The 23420-nt window shown below is 31.5% G+C and overlaps 1 protein-coding gene across 5 annotated transcripts; it reads left to right on the forward strand.

The window, feature by feature from the left end:
• The first annotated feature begins 9244 nt into the window (after positions 1-9244).
• LOC111002800 (zinc finger protein 569) lies at positions 9245-23290 on the forward strand. 5 transcript variants are annotated; one of them, XM_022273035.2, is made up of 21 exons: positions 9245-9634; positions 9715-9924; positions 10097-10247; positions 10555-10670; positions 11184-11252; positions 12223-12381; positions 12717-12923; positions 13245-13442; positions 13615-13751; positions 14139-14236; positions 14630-14765; positions 16382-16533; positions 17449-17616; positions 17843-18070; positions 18154-18334; positions 18874-19041; positions 19509-19676; positions 20187-20344; positions 20769-20907; positions 21090-21168; positions 21858-23290. In XM_022273035.2, exons 1-21 carry the CDS (start codon positions 9575-9577, stop codon positions 21966-21968), a joined length of 3093 nt encoding a protein of 1030 aa, XP_022128727.2. In that variant the 5' UTR covers positions 9245-9574; the 3' UTR covers positions 21969-23290. The 5 variants fall into 5 exon arrangements, with proteins under 5 accessions (XP_022128727.2, XP_045485074.1, XP_022128728.2 ...); XM_045629118.1 differs by having other exon boundaries at positions 21862-23290; XM_022273036.2 differs by having other exon boundaries at positions 13618-13751.
• The last annotated feature ends 130 nt before the right edge of the window (positions 23291-23420 follow it).

The raw sequence follows: 23420 nt of genomic DNA on the forward strand, positions 1-23420 counted from the left end.
ACAATATTGTGCTTCGTCACATCTGACAGATATGTGTCCCGCTTTTCCGCACCTATAGCACAAATTGCTACGGTCCACAGTGCATGAGCATGATGCCCGTGTCATCCCTAATTCCAAACATTTATAACAGCGCAATGGGGCACTTTTAAAAGAACTACCTCCACTAAACTCCATCCAATTTTGCACTCTCCTTCCAGAATTAGAGTTGGTCAACACCTATAATATGTTACAATATCAATAAAAACAAGTCTACTCAAAGGAGATAATCAAATATGATGACAGGTACTATGAAAGGTTAAGTTCCCCACTGGAATATTTAAATACTAAATAAAACATATTACAATTAATTTTTTATGGTCTAGTACCTATTATGTAACGCAAAAGACATCACAAATTAACTCTCTTTTAACTCTAATTTTTGTGTTAGATTAACATATAACTTATATTAGCTATTCAAAGGGGGAATGTTGCGAGTATCTTCGGAACCTTGCCTAAAGGGACTCCTTATAATAATATATTTTAGTTGTTACATTTTAAGGTTAGTTATTATATTATATTTGACTTATATTCCTAATTGTAAGACGGTAAAATTGTTGTTTTGAAACTACGATTATAGAAACCAAATTTCCACAAGTAAATGGCTAAAATCTCATTATTACGATGTAATATGGTTTCGTTGTCGTCACAACTCGCGGTTAGATTAGAGGCCATGGTTACTTAGTTATGTAATTTGTAATTTCGCTTTTCATTTTTCACCTTTTACGTTTCGAGTCATTGCCCTCATTCACAACTAATCTGTTGAGAAGTGATTAAAAATATTTACTGTAAATTCATAAAAATAAAATGTTGAATGAAATAAAGACAATTAAATAAATTTACGATTCAGGTTCTGTATTTCGTGGCATTTTTTTTGGTGATCCGTCTATATATCGATTTTTAGATCAAATGTTGTCCTCCACTGGCGAATATTAATTGTGCTTATAGGAAGAGAAGTTCATTGGTGCACAGTCGCGATTCGAATACACAACGTCAGGGTTGAGCGGAGCAGGCTCAATACGATAATTGTAATACTAAAAACTGCAAGTCACTCTGAATTGTGCATTAAAGTAAGTGTTATTTTGATTTCGCTTCATTCAAAAATAAATATATTCTATACTAGCTGGTACATGCGACTTCGTCTGCGCGGGATTAGTATTTCATGCATTTTATAGTAGCATGGCGTCCAAAAAAACAATTCACTATTTAAGATATAGTTTAAGTCACTATTTAATTTCATTTCCATCACACATGATATATGTGTATCTCTAGCGGTTTAGGCAGCGCACGCCAGAATAGCTCACAGATGGTAGAATTTTTCCTTACATGATAATTTGGACAATTCACACAATATATACCATTATAAATTGTAGCCTAAGTTTTGTTCTGTATGTATAAGCTATATATGAAGTTCAAATCCATCAGTAGTTTACACGTGTGTGACTAACATCCATTTATACTTACTGACTTTCGAGTTTGTAATATTAGCAGGATAAATTAAAAATAGTTGCAATCATTTAAATTTAAAGCAAATGACCTACTATGAACTTTCTTCCAGCAAAACCCAGCTAAATTACCAGTTGAATTTAAGTACCAGAACTTCTCTTATTTTATATAATAAATGTATAATCATTTTAATAAATATATCATATTATCTTAGTTCTATAAAAGTGTTTATCGTCACACACAGAAGCTAAAGGACATAATATAGAAAATGTCATATCCGCGTCCATTGTACGCGACATTTGATTCAACGGCAGGATTATGCAAAATGTACGCAATACTCCCGGTACAAGATATTGATACTGTCTGTGAGTGAACGCTAACCTTTTCGTATCCTTACGTAACGACATTACGTACACTTGTTCGGCCAAACATATGTACCGTTTATGGAAATTATGTCAAATTTCAAGATCACTTTACAATTACAGTCAAAATTTATTATAACTTGGTCGATGAGGTACACAATACTTTGACCAGCCGGGACCTTTGATTTTGGTCGATATAACCGGTAATATAACTGTCGTCATAAACGGTTTTGACTGTAATTGTTATCAATCAATCTACTATATAGTACCCACGATACGGTTATTCACAACTTGTATATTTTGGTTTAGTCGTTTTTAGTTAAAAACACGATTGTATGCGCGAAAATTGCTGTTAAATGCGGTAATTCGTTTTAAAATATAAAACCATAGCGTAGTTATAAAAGTATTTAGGATAAGATGCATTTCGTTTTACCAAATGAATCCTTTTAACAATACAGTTTGAGACATTCTATCAACCTTTAATTTGCTTATTCAAGCGGTAAATCGCCAATCAACTTCCTTTCGCTACTGCATAGATTAATACTGATACTATATGACAATTACTTGAAATTAATTACGTATAAAACCGACCAAAAATAGCACTCAAAAGTTGGTTGAACCACAGTTCGAGTGTTTTCAATCATTATCCCTATAGTAAATATTGTGCTATTCTGTGCGTCATTGTCAAAAATCTCTATGTATAGATGGTACTCTTTTATATGACTATATAGCAAATGTAATCCTTAAAATTGATATCTGTTTAGGTTGTGTTAAGTAAAAAAAAAATCAAACATCAATTTTAAAACAGACCGAAATTGAGTAATGCAAGAAACTGTTATGTTAAAAGAAAACAAACTTATTTAAGATTTTTTTTTTCTTTTTTTTACGGGGACCCCTACATCCTAGCCTATCAGGCAGATATGTGTCCGAGTGTCCAAAATCCCCGCGGTCTAGGCACCAAAGGCTCCAAGCATGAAACGTTGTTTTCGATCCACAATACAAAATACAATGTAAACTCCTTTATTTTGAAAATAATTGCCATTAATGTTTGATCAAATTCAGTTATGTAGATGCAAAGCAAAAAAATCATAAATCGCTCAACGCAGATCCCGCGATATGTTAACTGAACAGTAGATACATTTACTGTGTCTCGATGTATCAATTGTCTCCAAATGACCCCGTGTTCCGACTGACAAACAGCCGCCAAGCATTGATTTGTAACTACGTAGGAACCTTTTTTCAGAATCCAGTTTAAGTAAATCGTATTGTTTTATTACTTATTTTAGGATAAATTAGATAAACCGGTAATTCGATAATAATAGGTAAATAAAACAATTTTTTTTTATGTTTAGACCATCTGTAGTATTTGAACCTCACCAAATACTCAATTAAATAGTTCTTGTAGGAAATATAAGTTTAGAAACGTTGTATCTAGTAAAATAAACTAAACTTACAATAGTTCACCACAATATGTGCGAGAATTTACTACAGAAAATACTTATTTCGATTGCCTATTTCTAATTGGAAATCATAGATTTTCTATGAATGTTTGTGAATGTCCGTGAATGTTCCATGATGCGACCGGAAAGTATTTATAAAAAAACACTAAGTTGGGAATGAAAACTCTCATATATATATATATATATATATATATATATATGTGATGTGTGTGTGTGTGTGTGTATAGATCATAAACGTATTTTATTCAAGAATGTTTTGTCACTTATAATAAATAGTAAGAACTTTGAATAGATAAAGTTCATATGAATAAGAACTTATTAGACGTGCCTTTTAATAATAAACATATTTTTCATTTAACTTTTACTATATCCTTACCGTCTTAGCTTACGAATGGCGCTGGGAAACTGCATAAGGTTAATGTGAATAATTTTACAGCGTGCATTTTCTTACTTTCATTATCATAACAATACTATTATATTTACACGTGACTATAAATGTCTATGTTACAGTATGGCTTACACCTACCATATTTTTTTTATCATACATTTAGTTTCATTTCTAAAACATGTTCTGTCTAGAATTTTTGCAATACTACAAAATTACAAAACATGAGTCGCTTTCAGTAAATATTTTACTGAAATGCGATAGATTGCGAATAGATTTTTCGGTTTTTGTAAAATGACAGTAAATAGTTAAATTAGTCGGGATATTTATATACTGTTTTTCAGTATACATTATAATGTTTTAATATTATCATAATTAATGGCGTAGAAATAAATGTAACCTGATCAATTCAATTGTGATTTCCATTTACCTCCTTCTCTATATCCATACAAAATATCTAACAAACAAATAAAATTAAAATTTTCTTTTGAAAAATGCAACCATCCCATCAGTATTTTCTTATGACATTGTCACGTTCAACTATCGTCAGTAAACCGAATTTACAGAAAACGATTTTTTTTATAGACCAGGGGCAAACGGACACCTGTTAAACACTCTCAATGCCAGAGGGCTCGTGAGTACATTGCCAGCTTTTAAGTAATTATAAAACGATTATTGTTTATAATACGTATTAGATTTTCTTTTGAATTAAAAATATTTTGATAAATTAAATTTACTTATTTTTTGCGCTATCTAATTTAATTCCAATGAATATCCACGGTAGAACTGATATCGAACGGTAGACAATTCATTCGAAACGCGGTTTTCTTAAAAACCGTAGGAAATTAAAGCTGCATGTATTTCTTAATGAACATTCCTTGATTGGATAATTAGAAACGGTTCAATACTCTGAGAAGAAGTACATCTCATAGATGGGTTATACGTATATCCAGAAAAAAGGTTCTTCTTGTTTATTGTGCAGTATGTTTGACTATAAACTATTTTTAACACGTCTGTATCGTAAATGACTGGGACCACATATAATATAGTACAAATTTAAGAACCAATCAAGATCCGAAAGTAGATAAGCTTTTAAAGACAATTGAACCATAGACATCAAGTTTTTGACGATAAAGTCAAGAAAAACAGTGGGATGATAACACTGAAATGCAGGCCAGTTAATAATAAATAATAACTTTCGGCAACCACTTAAATGTTTTTTAGTGTTAACTGATTTCAACGTAATACGACTTACGCAAATTGATGCAAAATATTGTATCAATTTGCGTAACTTAAGGACTGGTTGGTAAACATATTATGAACAATTCACTTTTAAATTATATATAATTACCTCTTGATCTGTAACGAAAAAACTACTTATTAAACTCTCCAAACCAAAAGCCATACTAAATAGCAAGTATGCCTAATTACACCATAGCATCTATAATTTTCCTTATAGGAAATGGAACGTGAAAAAATATGTTTACAACCTCCATTAACGCACGCGCAGCTATCATTAGAAGATGTCGTTAATGATATCGTTTGCCAATTGTCAACTATGTATTAGATACGACTGTTAATTACCACAGAGTGTATTAAGTATACTGTAGTTTATTTGTACTTTTTCACATACCTCTTTAAGGAAAATTACTTTCCTTGTAAGATGTGTGATGTTTGAGAGGAAATATAAAATTGAATAAAATAAAAATAAAATAACAGTGTATTAAATATTTTTTATTTACTATACCGTTATATATATTTAAATATATTTATTATACCGTTTTCTTGGCCTAACTATTTGCATTAATTTAATAATTAGTGTTCAATTATTGACAATCACACATAATTATTGAGTTACATTAACTTTTTTAAATTACTATTTATTTAATATCGATATCAATTCAATTCAATATAAATTTACCGAACTTTTATGAGCAAAGGAATAAACATACTAAAAACAAAACTTTCCGTAATACAATATTAGTGTAGAGAATGATTCAAATTATGCAAAATTTACCAATTGATAACTTTGAATTCACCAAAGTGTCTAGGCGTAAGTTTAACTTATGAGCCAACGGTAGCGAGCCATGGGGTCTATTATTATAGGAATTTCAATCAGAACATTTCCGTTTAAATTCTATAGAGATCTATTAGCTTGTTCGTCTTATTTATATCAATTACTAACTTCCGTCTGATGCTTTTGGTCTAGATAAAATGTTATAAATTGTGGGGTTGTTAATACATGCAGTATCAGGAATTTAGTAATAAAGAGACACATACATTTTGGACTTCAGTAATTAAATATATAAATATTACTTTTGTATAAAATTAAGAGTCGAATAAAGATAATTATTACAATTTCCAAGTTTTATGTTATTTGCATCTGGATAGTTTGACTATCTCAGAATCCATAGATTGGGAAATTATATTATAAAGGAATGGGCCCCTAAATGCAAAAGAAGCGTTGGCCAAACAGAGTCCTTCGGTTTGGCGTTGGGAATACAAAAGGTTTTTTCTTAGATGTGTCCGAATTTGTTAGTCCATGGACTTTGTGATATCTTAAACATATCGCTAATTTATATGGCTGTCATTATTATAAATATTTATTACTTGAATCATTGAAAGAAAAACACACGCTGCGTTATTATTTCATCAGTGTAAAAGTACATAAGTATTTTTTAATGCGCCTCAACACTATGCCGTCTACAATAAACAGCACATTTTCTTATCGACAAAATAGCAATACATAATTAGAACAATCATATCGTATGAAACAATTGTAATCAAGCAATGCAACAATTTGTAAACAGTATGTTGGCCAGCCTGGAGCTATTGTGTAAGCTTTCAGTTATGCAATGGATACAACAAACCAATAACTTAAACAAACTTGAATTAACCGCGTGTTAATGCGCTTTTACCACGCTGCCGGTTTTTTAGTATTGACATAAAATATAAGGCGAACTAACCAACGACTATAGCTTAGAACAAATTGTAAAGTAATCACAAACTATAGACGACTAAACAAAAGAATGAGAAGTGAACGAATGATTTAATTATGTTCTCATATACATAATTATAAACTACTTTAGTATATACACGAATATTAAAAACTCAGCTAAAATTAGGTTATCCTGTAATAAGAAATCCTAAATTGTATTTTACAAAAAAAATTTTACTTTACGTAAGTACCATAAGCTCTTTTTTATTGTATCGGTAGATTTATTGTAGGAAGGTTTTTTTTAGATCAAAAATTAAAGAGATCACTACTTAACAATAAATTATTATGAATACAAAAATAGTTTATGTTACTAATAACCAACAAGAAAATGTTTAAGAATTTCAGTAAGGAAACTTTTTATTTATTTCCTACGCATATAAATGGTTAAAACTGAGGAGTCAAAATTGAAACCATACAAAAAGTTAATTTTTATATAGCAGGGGGCAAACCCTGTTAAGTTATACAGTGGACAGACTATGCGAGTGCGTCGCCGGTCTTTTAAGAAATGGTATGGTCTTTTCGTGAAGGACTCTGAAATACCACACCGTGGCTGGTTCCCAATAGTGGTGGTACGCAGCAAAAAATGGCTTTGATTTTTTTGTCTGCATTTATTTATAACAGTCAACATAAAATGTTGTATTTTTAAATTAGACATATGCTCAATGCTCTTAAAAATAAGGAAATCGGATATTTAGCCTTATCTAAATATTAATTAGAATATTCATAGTTAGCATATTAATACTTTTCCTCTCGACACTCAATTTTGATGTATAATAAAATAAGTCTCTGTGATAACACTATAGTTTCTTTTACATTAAAACAATAAGAATTTCTAGAAATATAGAAACTTTGCGGCGAGAAAACCGCATCAATTTCTTTATCACAAAGAATTCTCAAGAAAAGTTTTAAGTACGAAAGTATGATACACCCATTATAGATTTGCAATTTAAATGTAAATACAAACCTGCAAAGTGATGACACCCCGTCTAAACGTTAAACTATAACTTATTAAATTTCTAAAAAAGTTTTACAAAACAGGTTTTATTATATCAGCTTTTTTAATTAATATACTGGTTTTAAAAAGTTTTTGTTGTTGACGTAAATCTTTACGCGAATTTCGAACGTGAAGGCGCGCGGTCCGAACAGCCTCTCAGTTATTACTGAATTGAAACTTGCCGGTTGCGGAGTTGTTTCAAATCTATGTTCACGTGTATATAATAGCCTTATAATAATTTATATCCGGATAGGAATATTGGCTTATCCTGTTCTCAAACAATTCAGCCATTTTTTGTTAAGAATTATTTTTAACAAATTTTATTGCAATATGTACATTTAAATTACATATGTTTATGTATTTAACTGTTAACTGTAATAGTGATCATAATATGTCATATGTCCAAAAATACTTATAATGTAGATTCTGAATACCTGACAATGTATTACAGTTAAACTGTTTTTATATAATTTTATGAATACCTCGTTAGTACTTGTTCTTCATCGGGCTAAGTTGGTAACACATGTAGGGCCCCAACGAATTATGTTTCATTATATGGTCCTTCATATATACATACTAATAATTTTAAAAGTAAAGATTTGTAATTTTATGTTTCTTTCCATAATAAAAAAAATATTGTCCACCCGTTCAAAACTGGGTAGGAACACTAGTTATAATATTATTATGTTCACCTATCTAAGGTAACTAAAATAAATATAGATGTATAAGCATATTTCAGAGAGAGTGGGGGGTGGGTTCTGGGCATCTATTGTATTATCAAGCTATTTACACAACTGTATTTCAATTTATATAATATACTAAGAAACAGATCTAGGTAAATATTAGCAAATAATATTTTTTACGATAAATAATTAAGTATTAAATAAAATAATAAATTCATAATTATTACGAGTAATTTAGCCTACAAATAGTCACAAGCTCTTGATTAATTATCTGAGAATAAAATATAACAATAAAATATTACAAAGATTTTCTAGACCGTTATCAAGATTTTGCGTGTGGTGATTTTCATAAACATTTAGAATAAATTGAATGAAATAACCTAAACGACTATCAAAGAAAATTAAATTCAAGAATATTGTAGGTATACCTACTCTAACCGATTTCAACAAATAAAATACCATTATATTGAATTTTTATATTTTGGGCCTATATTAAAACAATGAAATAATCATAAATAAAGGAAATAATACCCTGTGAGTGTACCTTATGTTCATTGTCTTTACAAAAGTATTTAATTTACTGTTTAAATAGATTACAAATTTAATTATTTGTAATCTATTTAAACAGTAAATTACTACTGAAATTTTGAAGTTCATGTCTTTATGTTGGTAAGCTTGGCATAATTAAATCTAGCGCCATCTTTGTTCTAAGATAATAATAAATACATTTTTAAGTTCTCTTTTACAATTAAAAAATGTGTAACCGTTTTTTCCACCCATCATGTAACTTTTAAATATAAGTTTACAAATATCACCTTATAAAATCATGCACATGACTAATTTTTAAAATGTTGGCAGCCTTGTATATGACAAACTTTCGTTCGTCCCATCCGTCGTGAATATGTGTAAAAATTACAAGAATGTAATTAAAATACATTTATATACGATTAACTTATCTCTTTCTATAGTGCGTAGAATCTAACATAGAATTCTGAGTGAACTTTTGAATTTGCATTCATGTGTAGTGTATAAAAACTGTATTTAAATGATATTTGGAAAATGTTTTTGTGTGTTAAGTTTCATAATGGCGGCTCGTCGCGTCCCCCGCGCCTCCATTTCAGTGACAGACAAATTATGTCAATGCTGATACATAAAAATCACAAACTGTATGAAAACTTGTAAACATTAAGTGAAATACAATTTATCAAAGATGAATCCGGATCATCATAGTATTAATACTGGAGGTGGCCAGCCGCCTGGAAATTCCGAGGTTTGATTCGTTTTTAATCTTCAGATCATCATTAATTGTGACGGATTATGTGGTTTTATTATTGTTTATTGCATTCACAGAATCAAAGAGTACAATCAGCTCAACAGCAGAGTATTACTCCTACGACTTCTGCAACAGACCTAAGGGTGAACTCCGCAGCTGTAAATGTTGCTTTGTCTAGCGTCGCGAAATATTGGGTGTTTACTAATTTGTTTCCCGGTCCAATACCTCAAGTTTCCGTATACGGATTGCCAACAAGTACTAGAATTGAAAATGGAAAACCTGTACAGGTAATATTATTACAAAAGCACACATATTTATCAATATGCATTCCTATATCCAGTGTATACTTTTTAATACCAACTCTTATTTTTAGGATATTTGAAAAACAATATTTATTTTTTAAAATGTGGGTATATTTAGTGGCTTGAACTTAAGTTGAATTGCAACAAATAATTTCAGGATCTTGGACAAACTCACACAAGTATTCTTAATGGAGACCCCAATATTATATTGGGTCACCATAGTGGACAACCACAGGTTACTGTCTCTGCTGGAGGACAACAAATACCAATTTCTCAAATCATCACAACCCAATCAGGACAAGGACATGGTAATAATTTTGATCTTTTTCTGTTTTGGTTTATCAACTTGCGAGTGCCTAGTACTTGGCTTGGATTTAAAGTAAAAACTGAACATAATATAGTTTGATTTGTTTCACTTGAGTGAGTTAACAAAATTTGAATAGTGACAAAATCCTTTCTTGTCCTTTCCTCTAAATATGTTTCTTGGATGTTATCATATTATGTTATTATTTTATATATGTTTAAGTTACTTACAAAACCAAACATAGGTGGATTTTACACACTCATTACAACTTATATTTATTTATTACATTTATGTATAATCTTTTATTTTAGAAACCCTAGTGGCTCACACACAGCAACAAGAGATGTCAAACCAGCAGTCTTCCAGTGGAACTTCACAGGTACCCAATAATCGGGTCGAGTTTGTTCAACACCATAACATTGATATGGTAAATTATCCGGTAACACTACCTATTCTAGCAGGAATGTTATACTGAAGTAGTCTAGAGTCTCTGGGTATGTCATAGAGTGCATGTAACAGTTAAACTAGGAAACTCTGAATTTCTGTAACGATTGCATGTCTTTATTGTTGCATGATCAAGTTAAACAATTTTACTAAATTAGCTGAAGAGGTTGGAACAATTAATTTTTAGTGTTAGTAAATTTTATAAGGATTATTATTAGGACTTTCTTGAACTAAAATGTTTTGTTTCTTATGAGTTATGTATGCATAAGTATTCTGAAATTGGTACTTTCTTAGTACTTTTTTGCTAGCACAGGAATCTATATTCTTGCCTGCTTACCCACTTGCGAACTGGTAGTAAATTTACAATATTTTTGTTTGTTTGTTGTTTGTATAAAACTCCTTTTTCATGTAGATTAATAATAAAATAATTTATGAATGTATATATAATGAAACTAAGACAGAATAATGTTCTAATTTAAATAAATATCTTTGATAGGGCCATCATTCACAACATATTTTGCAACAGCAGTTAATGGCGGCCAGACCAGATCATTCCAACCAACAGGTGTGTAAATAATAAGAAATACTTTATTTACTTAAGACATTTTAATTATTTTAACAATTTCTACAGCTTAGTTAGTAATAAATATTGTTTATAATCTTGTTAATTTTTTTTCAAATAATTGCTTCTGGCTAGTAGGCCAACATAGCTTACAGAAGACAGAAAAAAATAAGTTGGAAAATATATGTCTGGTTTTGATTGTTAGATAATCAATACATTTTGTTTCACTAATGATTTTTATGCAAGTAGTTTCTGTACCTAGCAGCTGAAACCCCAACAAGATGTTTACTAATTAGAAGAATTATGACAGCCACAACCTTCTATAAGTAAAGTCGATCTATAGTCGAGTAAAACATATTTAGCCTAATGAAAATCAGAAGTCAGTAAATTAATAATTAAACAGTCTTATTCATCTAGTTGCATAGTTCCTTTTTTATTTAAAAGTGTAATGCTTTCATGCTATCTTGTTATCTTCAAATGCAGGTTAGTGAGGTGAGTTTCTGAAAAGTCTTAATTTAGAGATTTAAATATCTTAATATTATTATTTAAGAAAATTTTATAATATTACAAAAATTATTCATGCCAATTTAAACCTGATAGCGGTGTTAAGTTACAATAACAATGTTATATTGAACTGATTATTACTCACACCATTGATTGTAACATGTTGATATACATTATGTTAAAATGAAGTTCAAGTTCAATTTTCTCACTAAATATATACTTAAGCTGATATTTACCATTAATTTCAAAATTGTTGCCTTTCATTTAATTGCTTACAAGAAACAATTAGACAATTCTGTATTCGTACATAATTCTGTATACTGTATTGTTACATTCTTTACTGACAAATGGACAAAATTAATGTAAACATATTATATAATATATATAATTATATACAGAAATGTATATAATTTATTTTTATTTATTCCATTTTTAAAAACCCATTTCATTTAAAACCATTGTTTCACAGATACAACTGACAGTAAGTGAAGATGGTATAGTAACTGTTGTAGAACCAGGAGGTGGGAAGATGGTTGACAAAGATGAACTCCATGAAACCATCAAAATGCCTACAGATCACACTCATCTAACTGTGCATCAGTTGCAACAAATTGTTGGACATCATCAGGTTTGTCTATTGACTTCAATAGCAGAAGTTAGCTATAAGATAATTATTTGTTAATTTTACTTATGTACATCTTACTCTTACAGTTTTAAACTACAAATTCATAAAAAAACTGTTAAATTTAATGATATAATAGCAAAAAACTTAAGTTAACTGCTTCTCTTTAGTAAAGATGATAAGCTCACATTTTTTACTTAATTGTTGACCAGGTACTTCAGTATAAATTATTATTGTTCAAATATGTTTATTAAATTGTTACAAGTAAATATAAATTAAAAAAATAATAAAATACTTTTAACATAACTTTATGTAGATTTCTTACTGATTATTTTTCATAGGTCATAGACAGTGTTGTCCGCATAGAACAAGCAACGGGTGAACCAGCAAATATTCTTGTGACACAAAACCCTGATGGTACTACTTCTATAGAAACAAGTGCAGTAGATCCCCTTCTGATAAAAGATGAGAAGAATGTTACCAAGATTGAATCAGCACAATTTGCAACACCGGGTGACATTAAAGATATTAAGGGGATTGATTTAAAGGTAAAAAAACAAAATTATAAAACTTTGACTAAAACTTCATCTGTATCTTTATTAATTAGCGGATGCCACTGATTTTTCTTATCTACAAAAAAATCATCTTTATAACAATCAATGATTTAATAATAATAGATTTTACAATTAGATAACCATCCTTATAAATTTAGTAGATATCAGTAAAATGATTACTAATGGTTACAACTAATATACAATATGTACAATACAAACTTAAGCATGACAAAACTTGTGGATTGTTTAAGATTATTGTATGTAAAAAACGAAGTTAATACAATGAATTGAAAGTAAATAAAACCATCCCTACAGAGTGTAAGCAGTATGGGAGTGGAAGGTGCAGTAGTAAAGATCTCGGCTGGTGCTGCTGACCATGACCTGCATGCCATGTACAAAGTGAATGTGGAGGATCTTTCTCAACTACTCGCCTATCACGAGGTCTTCGGGAAACTTAGTAATGAACAGCAAACGCCTCAACAGCAGCAACAACAACAACAGACGCAACCCAAGGTTTGGCTATAGTCTATAGGAATGCTTCTTGTAATAGATTTAATTCAAAGTTTTTTTTAAGCATCGTTTTGCATTGATATAATTTTAGAAAGTAATACAAATATAAGAGAAATTAAGATGTTAGCAATTTGTGTTAATAATGGATCTGAAATTGTTTTTTTCTTTTTCTTAGCAGCCAGTTCTGTATGAAGTTGAACTAGAGGCGAGTACAAGTGCATCCATGTCTGAAGCCGAGGCATCACCTGGTCATCATGCTTGTGATATCTGTGGAAAAATATTTCAATTTCGATATCAACTTATTGTTCACAGGTACTAACTTAAAAAGACAACACACCATAATTTAAATAGACACAATTATTTTAAGTAATATTATGTTATGGTTTTAAGTTTATAGACATTCAATTCGTAAGCATACTGTTTGCTTTAACACAATTTAAACCATTGTATAACTACAAGAAAATTGTATTGGTGCCGGTCAATTACCCCAATTTGTTGGCCTTAAATCACCCAAAAAAATGTTTGCACTAATCACCTACTTGGGTAACAAACCAAAGGTAGTTTTTTCTTTCTTCTCTAATGAGACAAGAAAGGCTTTTGTTATCCATCTATCTGCAACAAAAAAACCAGTGGCGCTGCTATCAGTTTTGTGATCTTTTTCAACTAGATAACTATATATTAATATAACTTTAATTTCAGACGGTATCATGGTGAAGGCAAACAATATCCATGTCAAGTGTGTGGCAACGCTTTTTCAAATCCAACGGAATTGTCTAAACATGGGAAATGTCATTTAGGTAAAGTTAATATGCCTAAATGAACAATTTATGGCTTATATAAAACCAATATGAAATTAGTTTATTTTTATGGAGTCTAATTCTCCCTCAAAGGGCGGTAAAGCACCCTCTAAAATTAGATGTCCATGGGCTGCGATAACCGCCGGACTCATTTACTTTTTTAATGATTTTAAGAATCTGCATTTATTTTTTTATTTTTTTTAAGTCTTCAAAAATAGTATGGTTATATAATCTCATAATTGGGATAGAGTAAATTACTTTGTGACTTGATTTTTTTGACATAAATTCTACTGAATTAAAAGTGCCTGTATAACACTACTAATGAGAATTACAATTTTGATACATATTAGTAGAAAAACATTCAACAAATATGTAATAACAATTTTTCTTTAGCTGGTGACCCAGCAGACAAACTGAAGCGTCTATCTCAAGACAAGCCTTACGCATGCACAACTTGCCAAAAGACCTTCTGGCGGAAGGAACATCTTGACAACCATGTCAGAACACATACAGGGGAAACTCCATACAGGTTTTATATTTTTCATTTCTATGGTTCCTTTAGACACAAACCAATTTTCAAAATTCGAACCCAGGTCTGTCGCTTTTGAATAGGGGACGAAGTAATACATATTTAACAAGACCCTCATAAGACACCCATATTAAAATGTATAAAGGCATTACAAATGTGTGATGGCTAATGTATTTTTTTAGCTGATAAAATACTACAGTCAAAATCTGTTATAACAACATCAAAGGGACAATTCATATTTGGTCGTGAAAACCAATAGTCGTAACAGCCGACGACGTTTTTATTAAGACCCAATAAAATTCAGCCGGGACCTTTAATTTTGGTCAATATAACCGATATTTTTTTTTTTTTTTTTTTATTGATAAAGATTGCCAACGCTCGGCACACTGATACATTCGTAAAAACAAACACAAAATACAATTTTGAATGTGATGAGCAATTAGAGGCAAACATGACATTCATTTTGAGCACATACAAAAATCAATCGAAACAATTTTTAAACAAAACAAACATTACAAAAAAGAAACAATTACATTAAAGTGTGAGGGGAGCAACTCTGGATATCCAGACCTAGCTTGTTTATCAGAATGCTTAATCTGGACACCGGAGAGCTTTGACCAAAACGCGTCCTACGGAAAGGAGGGACAAATGAAATAACGGGATGCCTAGGGGATCGAGAGGGTACATGAATTTTAAATTTAGAAAGAAGGTTCGGACAATCAATCTTATTATTGAATATCTTTGCTGCAAACGATATATCAATAATTTTTCTGCGATTCTCCAATGACATCATATTAAAGTGTGCCAGCCTGGTTTCGTACGTTGGCAACTTTTTTTTCGAGATGCCACTGGAGAAAAGCAGATGCCACAGTAACCTCTTTTGTAATCTCTCGAGTCGTAGCATGTGCGTCGCATAATGCGGCCTCCATACAACTGAACCATATTCTAGAATGCTCCGCACGAGGCTATTATATAATAGTATTTTTGATTTGATGCTACGAAATCCTTTCGTATTTCTTATGACAAAACCAAGCATTCTAGAAGCTTTCTTAACTATAAAGTCTTGGTGTTCTGAGAACGTTAGCTTATTGTCATAAAGTACCCCCAAGTCACGAATCACTCTTTCCTCTCGAAGTACTACGCTACCTATATGATAGTTGTGAATTAAAATATCCCTTTTTCTTGCAAAACGAATAAAGTGACACTTTCGGACATTTAGCTCCATACCATTAGAGACACACCATGAGGTCACTTCATTCAGATCAGATTGGAGCATCGAGCAATCATCGGAGCTACTGATAACACGGCAAAACTTGAGATCATCTGCGTACATGTACTCCTTAGAATGCTTAAAACAAGTTGTTAAATCATTTACAAATATATTAAATAGTATTGGCCCTAAATGAGAGCCCTGTGGTACACCGGAGGATATTTTATGTATTGTGGAGCTAAAGCCGTTAACGACAACGAAAAATTCGCGATATATATATGATATACAAATTATGAATTTATAAAAAAAGTATTTTGTAACCCAGGCCCCATGTTTTTTTTAAAGTCCGTACCAGTTTGTATGTTTTTCCAAACACACTACTAATAAGTATCCTAAAAAATTGCAGATGCCAATACTGCGCAAAGACATTCACCCGCAAGGAGCACATGGTGAACCATGTTCGTAAACACACGGGCGAGACTCCACACCGCTGCGAGATCTGCAAGAAGAGCTTCACGCGCAAGGAACATTTTATGAACCACGTTATGTGGCATACTGGTTGGTTGCATACCATATGTTGTAACATATATATGTTATAAAAAATATTATCAGCTGTCTGTGATTTATAAGGCTACTCAGAGTCGGCTTCGATTTTCGGCGAAATAATTATTCGTTAGTCAGCAAAGATTCTTTAGTTACATGCCTATTAAATACTTCATGACTGACAGAAATATTTGAACTAGGCCTGTATTACTATTACTCTATTAATAGCTAACAGGAGTTGTGCTATGAATAGAGTAGAAGTAGTAGTTAAAGATAGGATTAGGATTGTCATCAAATTCGGCAAATAAAATCTGTATGTACTATTATATACATATATATACTAGCTGCCCCCGTGAACTTTGTTTCTCCGTAATGCCAAGGCTATCTTTTTAGTACATACCAACATGGAACATTTGCTATGGGGTAGAGGGTTGTAGATGAAAATAAAAAGTTTGTACTATCGTATATAATATAGATAGTAGCCGATTCTCAGACTTACGGAATATGCATAATAAAATTCATTAGAAAACTTCGAGCCGTTTCGGAGAAGTATGGGAACGAACATTGTGACACGAGAATTTTATATATATAGAGATTATTGTCTCTAACAAGTGTATATTACTATTGTCATTTAAGACAGATAATTTAATTATTAGATGTTTTATTTATCTGTTGTTGTCTCTTTTTAACTCATGAGTAAATGTGAAACCAAGCCTGCACCGTTAGGTACAAGTGGTGCAGAAAATAGAAAGTAGCTAAATGATTCAACTATTCATATATATAACTATACCAAACTAATTGCACAACATATCGGTGTTTCTCAGCGTTTATCCGAACGTTTGAACATTGATGAATAAACGAATAAAACGATGATAAACACTGAAATTGATAGTTGCATCATTGATGAGACGTTTCTGCCCCGCTCGCTAGGTGAAACGCCGCACCATTGCCAAATTTGCGGCAAGAAGTATACTAGGAAGGAGCATTTAATGAACCATATGCGATCGCATGCGAACGACACGCCGTTCCGATGCGAACAGTGCGGAAAGTCCTTCACCAGAAAGGAACACTTCACCAATCACATTCTGTGGCACTCTGGTTAGTATGATTATTTTATTCACGGGTCAGGCTTGGATTTACATTTGCTTGCATGCAGTGAAAAGTTGAAATTTTTATGATAATTTTTAATTTGAGGTTAGATTTAATATTATTGGCTATAGGTATTAGAAGATGTGTTTTTCAGTTTGTGCATGTCAAAACTTGGAAGTTCAAATTTGAAAGTGTTTAATAATAATAAGTAATAACGTGTCAAAAATGTTTTCAGGCGAGACACCGCATCGGTGCGACTTTTGTTCTAAGACTTTCACTCGAAAAGAACATTTGCTTAACCATGTTCGACAACATACGGGGGAATCCCCGCATCGGTGCAGTTTCTGTTCCAAATCGTTTACGAGACGTGAACATCTTGTAAATCATGTGCGGCAACACACCGGCGAAACACCTTTCCAATGCGGCTACTGTCCTAAGGCGTTTACAAGGAAAGATCATTTAGGTAAAGAAATTTGTATTTCTACCGTCATGTTTCTTTTCAACAGTAGTTTTCTAAGTATCTAAGTAAGTAATCAAATCTTTCAGTAAATCATGTCCGTCAACATACCGGGGAATCACCACACAAGTGCTCATACTGCACCAAATCCTTTACGCGCAAAGAGCACTTGACAAACCATGTGCGGCAACATACCGGCGAATCTCCTCATCGCTGTACGTTTTGCTCCAAGTCATTCACACGGAAGGAACATCTCACCAACCATATAAGGTAATTACTCAATTATATTATTATTTTAACATATGTTTGTTAGCCATGGATTCTTAAACACAATGTTGTAATTTAGATACTTATTCAATTCAAGTACTTACTGTTAAAGCCGTGGAAAATAGATGTTAAAGATATGATCATATTAATTTGTATTAAATATTAGTAAATAAGTGTTCAATTGAAATATTGAATAGATTTACTTATAAGAAAGGAAAATGGGATTATGCCAATTTCAGAATAACCTATTTGCACACTTGGCAATTGCTTGAAGATGCAGAGAGATTTCGGTAAACAGTATTTTTTAATAAATTTATAAGCAAAAAGTTTTGCCCAATCTCGTATCGGTTATTATTAATTACTACCTGTGCGCTAATTTCTATATTATTTTACTTCAATATTGTCAATAATATTAAATAAATATATTTTAATAGAACTATGAGTTCTTATTGTAGATTAGAGTATGTATATATTAAATTCAAATTTACAAAATATAATAAATACACAAGCTTTATATAAGACGAAGTTACGTCTTGTTTCAGACAACACACAGGGGAGACTCCATTCAAATGTACATACTGCAATAAAGCGTTCTCGCGTAAGGAACACCTCACGAATCACATGCACATACACACTGGGGAGACGCCGCACAAGTGTCCTTTTTGCACCAAGACATTTTCGAGGAAAGAACACCTCACTAACCATGTGCGGTAAGTTGTCTATACCAAGATATCCGTTAATTTTAAACCGTTTTCACGAAAGTAAAATTATCAGTTAGATCTCTATCTATCCGTATGATGATCTATTTAGGTTTCTTGGCAGCGTCCTAAATTTCATAATTGTATATGTATTTGTATGCTTGTCCACATAAGTTACATACTTAGTAAAATACGGCCCTGTTTCACAATGTATAGATATGGATAAAGTACCAAATAGCTATGCAATACATAAATTATTCGAAAGATAAAAGTTCCGAATAAGAAACTTCGCGTTTCATGACGAATAGCGCTACTTGACAGTCGTGAAACGCAAAAATACTGTTTATCCCACCAATAAGTAATAAATAGCTTATTTGGAACTTATCCGAACATTGTGAAACAGACCCTTAAACTCATAATTTACTTTAATTATTCATAATAAAGGTACTTTTTTAAGTTAATTTTTATACTGTTTCCAGGATACACACGGGCGACTCGCCGCACCGTTGCGAATGTTGCGGCAAAACGTTTACCCGAAAGGAACATCTCAACAACCACATGCGACAGCACACTGGAGATAGCCCTTTCACATGTAAAGCGTGCTCTAAAACATTCACCCAAAAGGAGCACCTAGTCTCACATATGAAGTAAATTATTTAATCAATACTTTAATTTAAACCCAATTTTCTTACAATATTTACGCAACATGACGTTTCGAATGCAAGCAATTTATAGCGTACTAGCTGACCTGGCAAACGTCGTTTTGCCATGTATATCATTTATAATAAAAATAGGAGTTGATCGTTGAGGGTTGAAAATTTAGGGTTGTATGTATTTTTTTATGCTGCTGATACAGTTTATTAAAAATTCATCTAAACATTTTTTAAAAATATTTAGGGGGATGAAGAATAGATGTTGTTCGATTCTCAGACATACCCAATATGCACACAAAATTTCATGAGAATCGGTCGAGTCGTTTCGGAGGAGTTTAACCACAAACACCGCGACACGAGAATTTTATATATAAGATATATCCCAGGCGTATAAATTGCGATCATCTGTTTGATTCAAATTTGACTTCACGTCTGAGTGTTAAACTTTACACTACGACACTGATATACGTTACGGAACTATAATTTATTTACTTGTTTTGCTAGGTCACACGCCTGTAGCGACAAGCCGTTCGTTTGCGGCGAATGTGGAAAAGCATTCCCGCTCATAGGCAATCTCCTTTTCCACGAGAGGTCCCACTCAAAATCCGCCACGTCAAAAGTATTCAAGTGTACCATATGTTCTAAAGAATTTATGTGCAAAGGTAAGAAAGAATACATAAGTTTTATGCTATTAAAATGTAAACAAATTAAAATCATGATAACGTCTGTTACAAATACTTACCATACTCATAACAAAGCTATGATGTACGCTTTTGTAGGTAGAAGATTTACAATACTTTGTCCATTAACATATGGAAATTTACAACGACTTACGGAAGCGATATTGTTCATATTGATTTAGTATCTAACTTGGGGAATATTATAATTTACTTAAATATTAAGTAAGTATCTGCTTAAGCTTCCAAATATGAAAGCCACGTCAATCATTTGAATTAGGTATATTCCAACATAGAGAAGCATCCGAGTTTCATCAAAACCATTCACCTAGGTAGTTAGCACCATGTTATTGGATATTGATAGGAATTTAGTTGGCTTAATTTGTCGAAATGACATTTTTTTTTGTAGGTCATTTGACAACGCATCGTCGCACGCATACTGAGAACACGAATCAGGAAAATGCTGAAGAAAACGATGTCTGTATGGAGGAATGTGTCAAACCCTTTGAGGCAGATCCCATGGAGGTGGATAGAAAACCAGATATTAGGCAAGTTATTTTCTAATATTCTGCATCTATGTGAAATTGACTTGCCATCTGTTGATGAGTAATTATAACAAAATTTGACGGTCGTAATTCAAATACATATTCCCATTCCCAGGTTAATTGTTTACTTTTTTTTGAATTATATTAAAACAGAATATAAATCCAAATTCTAATGTTATTTTTAGGCCTCCATCAGAAATGCAAGTGACCGAAAATTCAGTTCCTCAAAGTCAAGCTAACACTGTGATGCAAGTGACTACTCAGGTGAATTTTAATTTTATTTTGAAACAAAGAAGGAAAACAACTATGTGTTACTAATATTTATTATTAATATTTTCTTATGGAATATAATTAACATACGTTTTATCTAATAACATGTAATTTGATAATGATATAAGAGAAAGAAAAAAAACAACAGACACTCTTCTATATCACGAAAGCGTATTTTTCTTTGTTTTTTTTTTTTAATCAAATTTTTAACTTCACACGAGACAAAATCTAGCTTTGAAGTAAAATCTTTCTTTTAAAACGCGTCGATTTACTCTTATACGATGTAATGCATAGTATTGGTTATCTTTTAACTTATAAGTTAATCACAAATCATCCCTGCAGAAATATTTTCAGTTCTATTTATCCTGAAAAAATTTGAATACTTAATTCTAGACTTATACATTAAATTTACTAGGTTTTTATAACGTCTAACAAAATTATATGAATTGAACTAGACTCTACTGAACCGATTTTTATTTTTAATTTAAATCATCAAAATATTTTATTTTTTGACAATTTAGTTTATAAACCTACATTACGAAATTTAGCTCAAGTTCTGGATGGCCAAACAGAACTACATTAAATTCCAATATTATCAGGTCTAGTATATTATTATTTGATTAATTTGATATCAGTTAAATATGGCTTATAACCCTATTACTAACAGATTGTGTTTGTCACAGCAAGTGCGTGCAACAGTCCCATCCAGCGCCACCAACGTCCCTACTGGCACGTTTGCTCAGGCGCAGCAACACACCGCCGTAGCGCATCACACCGTCACCGTTAACTACTAGCACAGCTGAGAGGACCTGACGCTCGAGTTTACAACTTGCCCTTGACAATTTATTAATTAAACCTTGCTATAGTCTGTGCGAAAAAAGAATGGTCATTATTGTTCGACAATAATCATCTAAATATATAATCAAAACTGAAACAAATCAGACATTTAATACTTTATTAGTTCTCTTTCCGCACACTATATGTATTTTAGCATTATATTGCATTGACGGTAGTGAAACATTTCATCAAGAACGAAAATAAGTTTACATTATTGACTTTTTTGTTTGTTTATTGTTGGCAATCCTCGGCGAACGCTACTAGCCACTTCTTGCTGGAGAATGCGTCGCCCCAATAGTGTTAAAGACTTGTCAAAAAATACATAGTCTTTTTAATGAATAATAGATGACATTATCTATGGCTATTATGATATAGATGTGTCACAGACTACTTAGTGCCATTAAATTTTAAGATTAATTGGGTTTAAAAAAATGGTTTATTTCATTGGTGTCATAGGTTTTTAAGTAGCTGTTGTATATAAACATGTAAAGCTGAAAAAGCTTAACAATTTTAAGAGTCAATATAGATTGTTGATCGCTGTAACTATCTTGTGATATGTGATTAAAATATATACAAAGCCGTTTTAAACAAGATATTAAATTTAAGTAGTATCATCTAATACATAGGTAAATACAAAAACAATTACCAGGTTTTTACCATTGCCTGTTGCAGTATTAACTATGCTTAAGTCAGTTTTCTTTTTCATGACTTGACTTCAATATACATTCCTTTCGACCAAATCATCAAAAAATCTCCTTGAAAATTAAAATGCAATCATTTTTACAACATCTTGTTAAGTTTCTTGACTACTTTGCTATAATCTTGTCGTATTTGCCATTTTATGTACAGTGTGTGATATTTTATAGTGATTAAAAATTCTATGGAAACTATTTCTACATGGCAAACTAAGAAGTGGTGTTGTAATCACTTCACCATTTGTAGCATGTAGGCAATTTGTATGTATATGTAAATATAAATAAATTATGATATTGTTAGCGTAGTTTAACGCATGTTATTTGGCTAAGTAACACCTTTTAAATATTATGTAAAATAATAGGAATAGCGATTAAGAATCGTATTGTAATCCTAGGGTTTTATCATAAGGTGCGAGATCCATTGAAATAGATGCTATCGGGGAAATAAGTATGATAATTTATCTTCAATGGTACCACGCTATTTATATTTTGCTTAAGATTTTTAAACTGTAGTGTGTATCTACTAAATTTTAAATTATATTCAGTAATTTGATATGAACGAGATTAAAAATATGAAACTAAAACGATTTTTATTGTATGTTTCAGTAGAAGCATACTCTCAAAATACCTACTTCCATGTTTATTTAGGCTGGTTTTAGACTTTTAGTGTCACGCCCACCGTCGGCGCTGATGGTCGAGATATTTGAACTTCTA

The sequence above is a fragment of the Pieris rapae genome, chromosome 8 (assembly GCF_905147795.1).
Source record: "Pieris rapae chromosome 8, ilPieRapa1.1, whole genome shotgun sequence".
Taxonomy (NCBI): domain Eukaryota; kingdom Metazoa; phylum Arthropoda; class Insecta; order Lepidoptera; family Pieridae; genus Pieris; species Pieris rapae.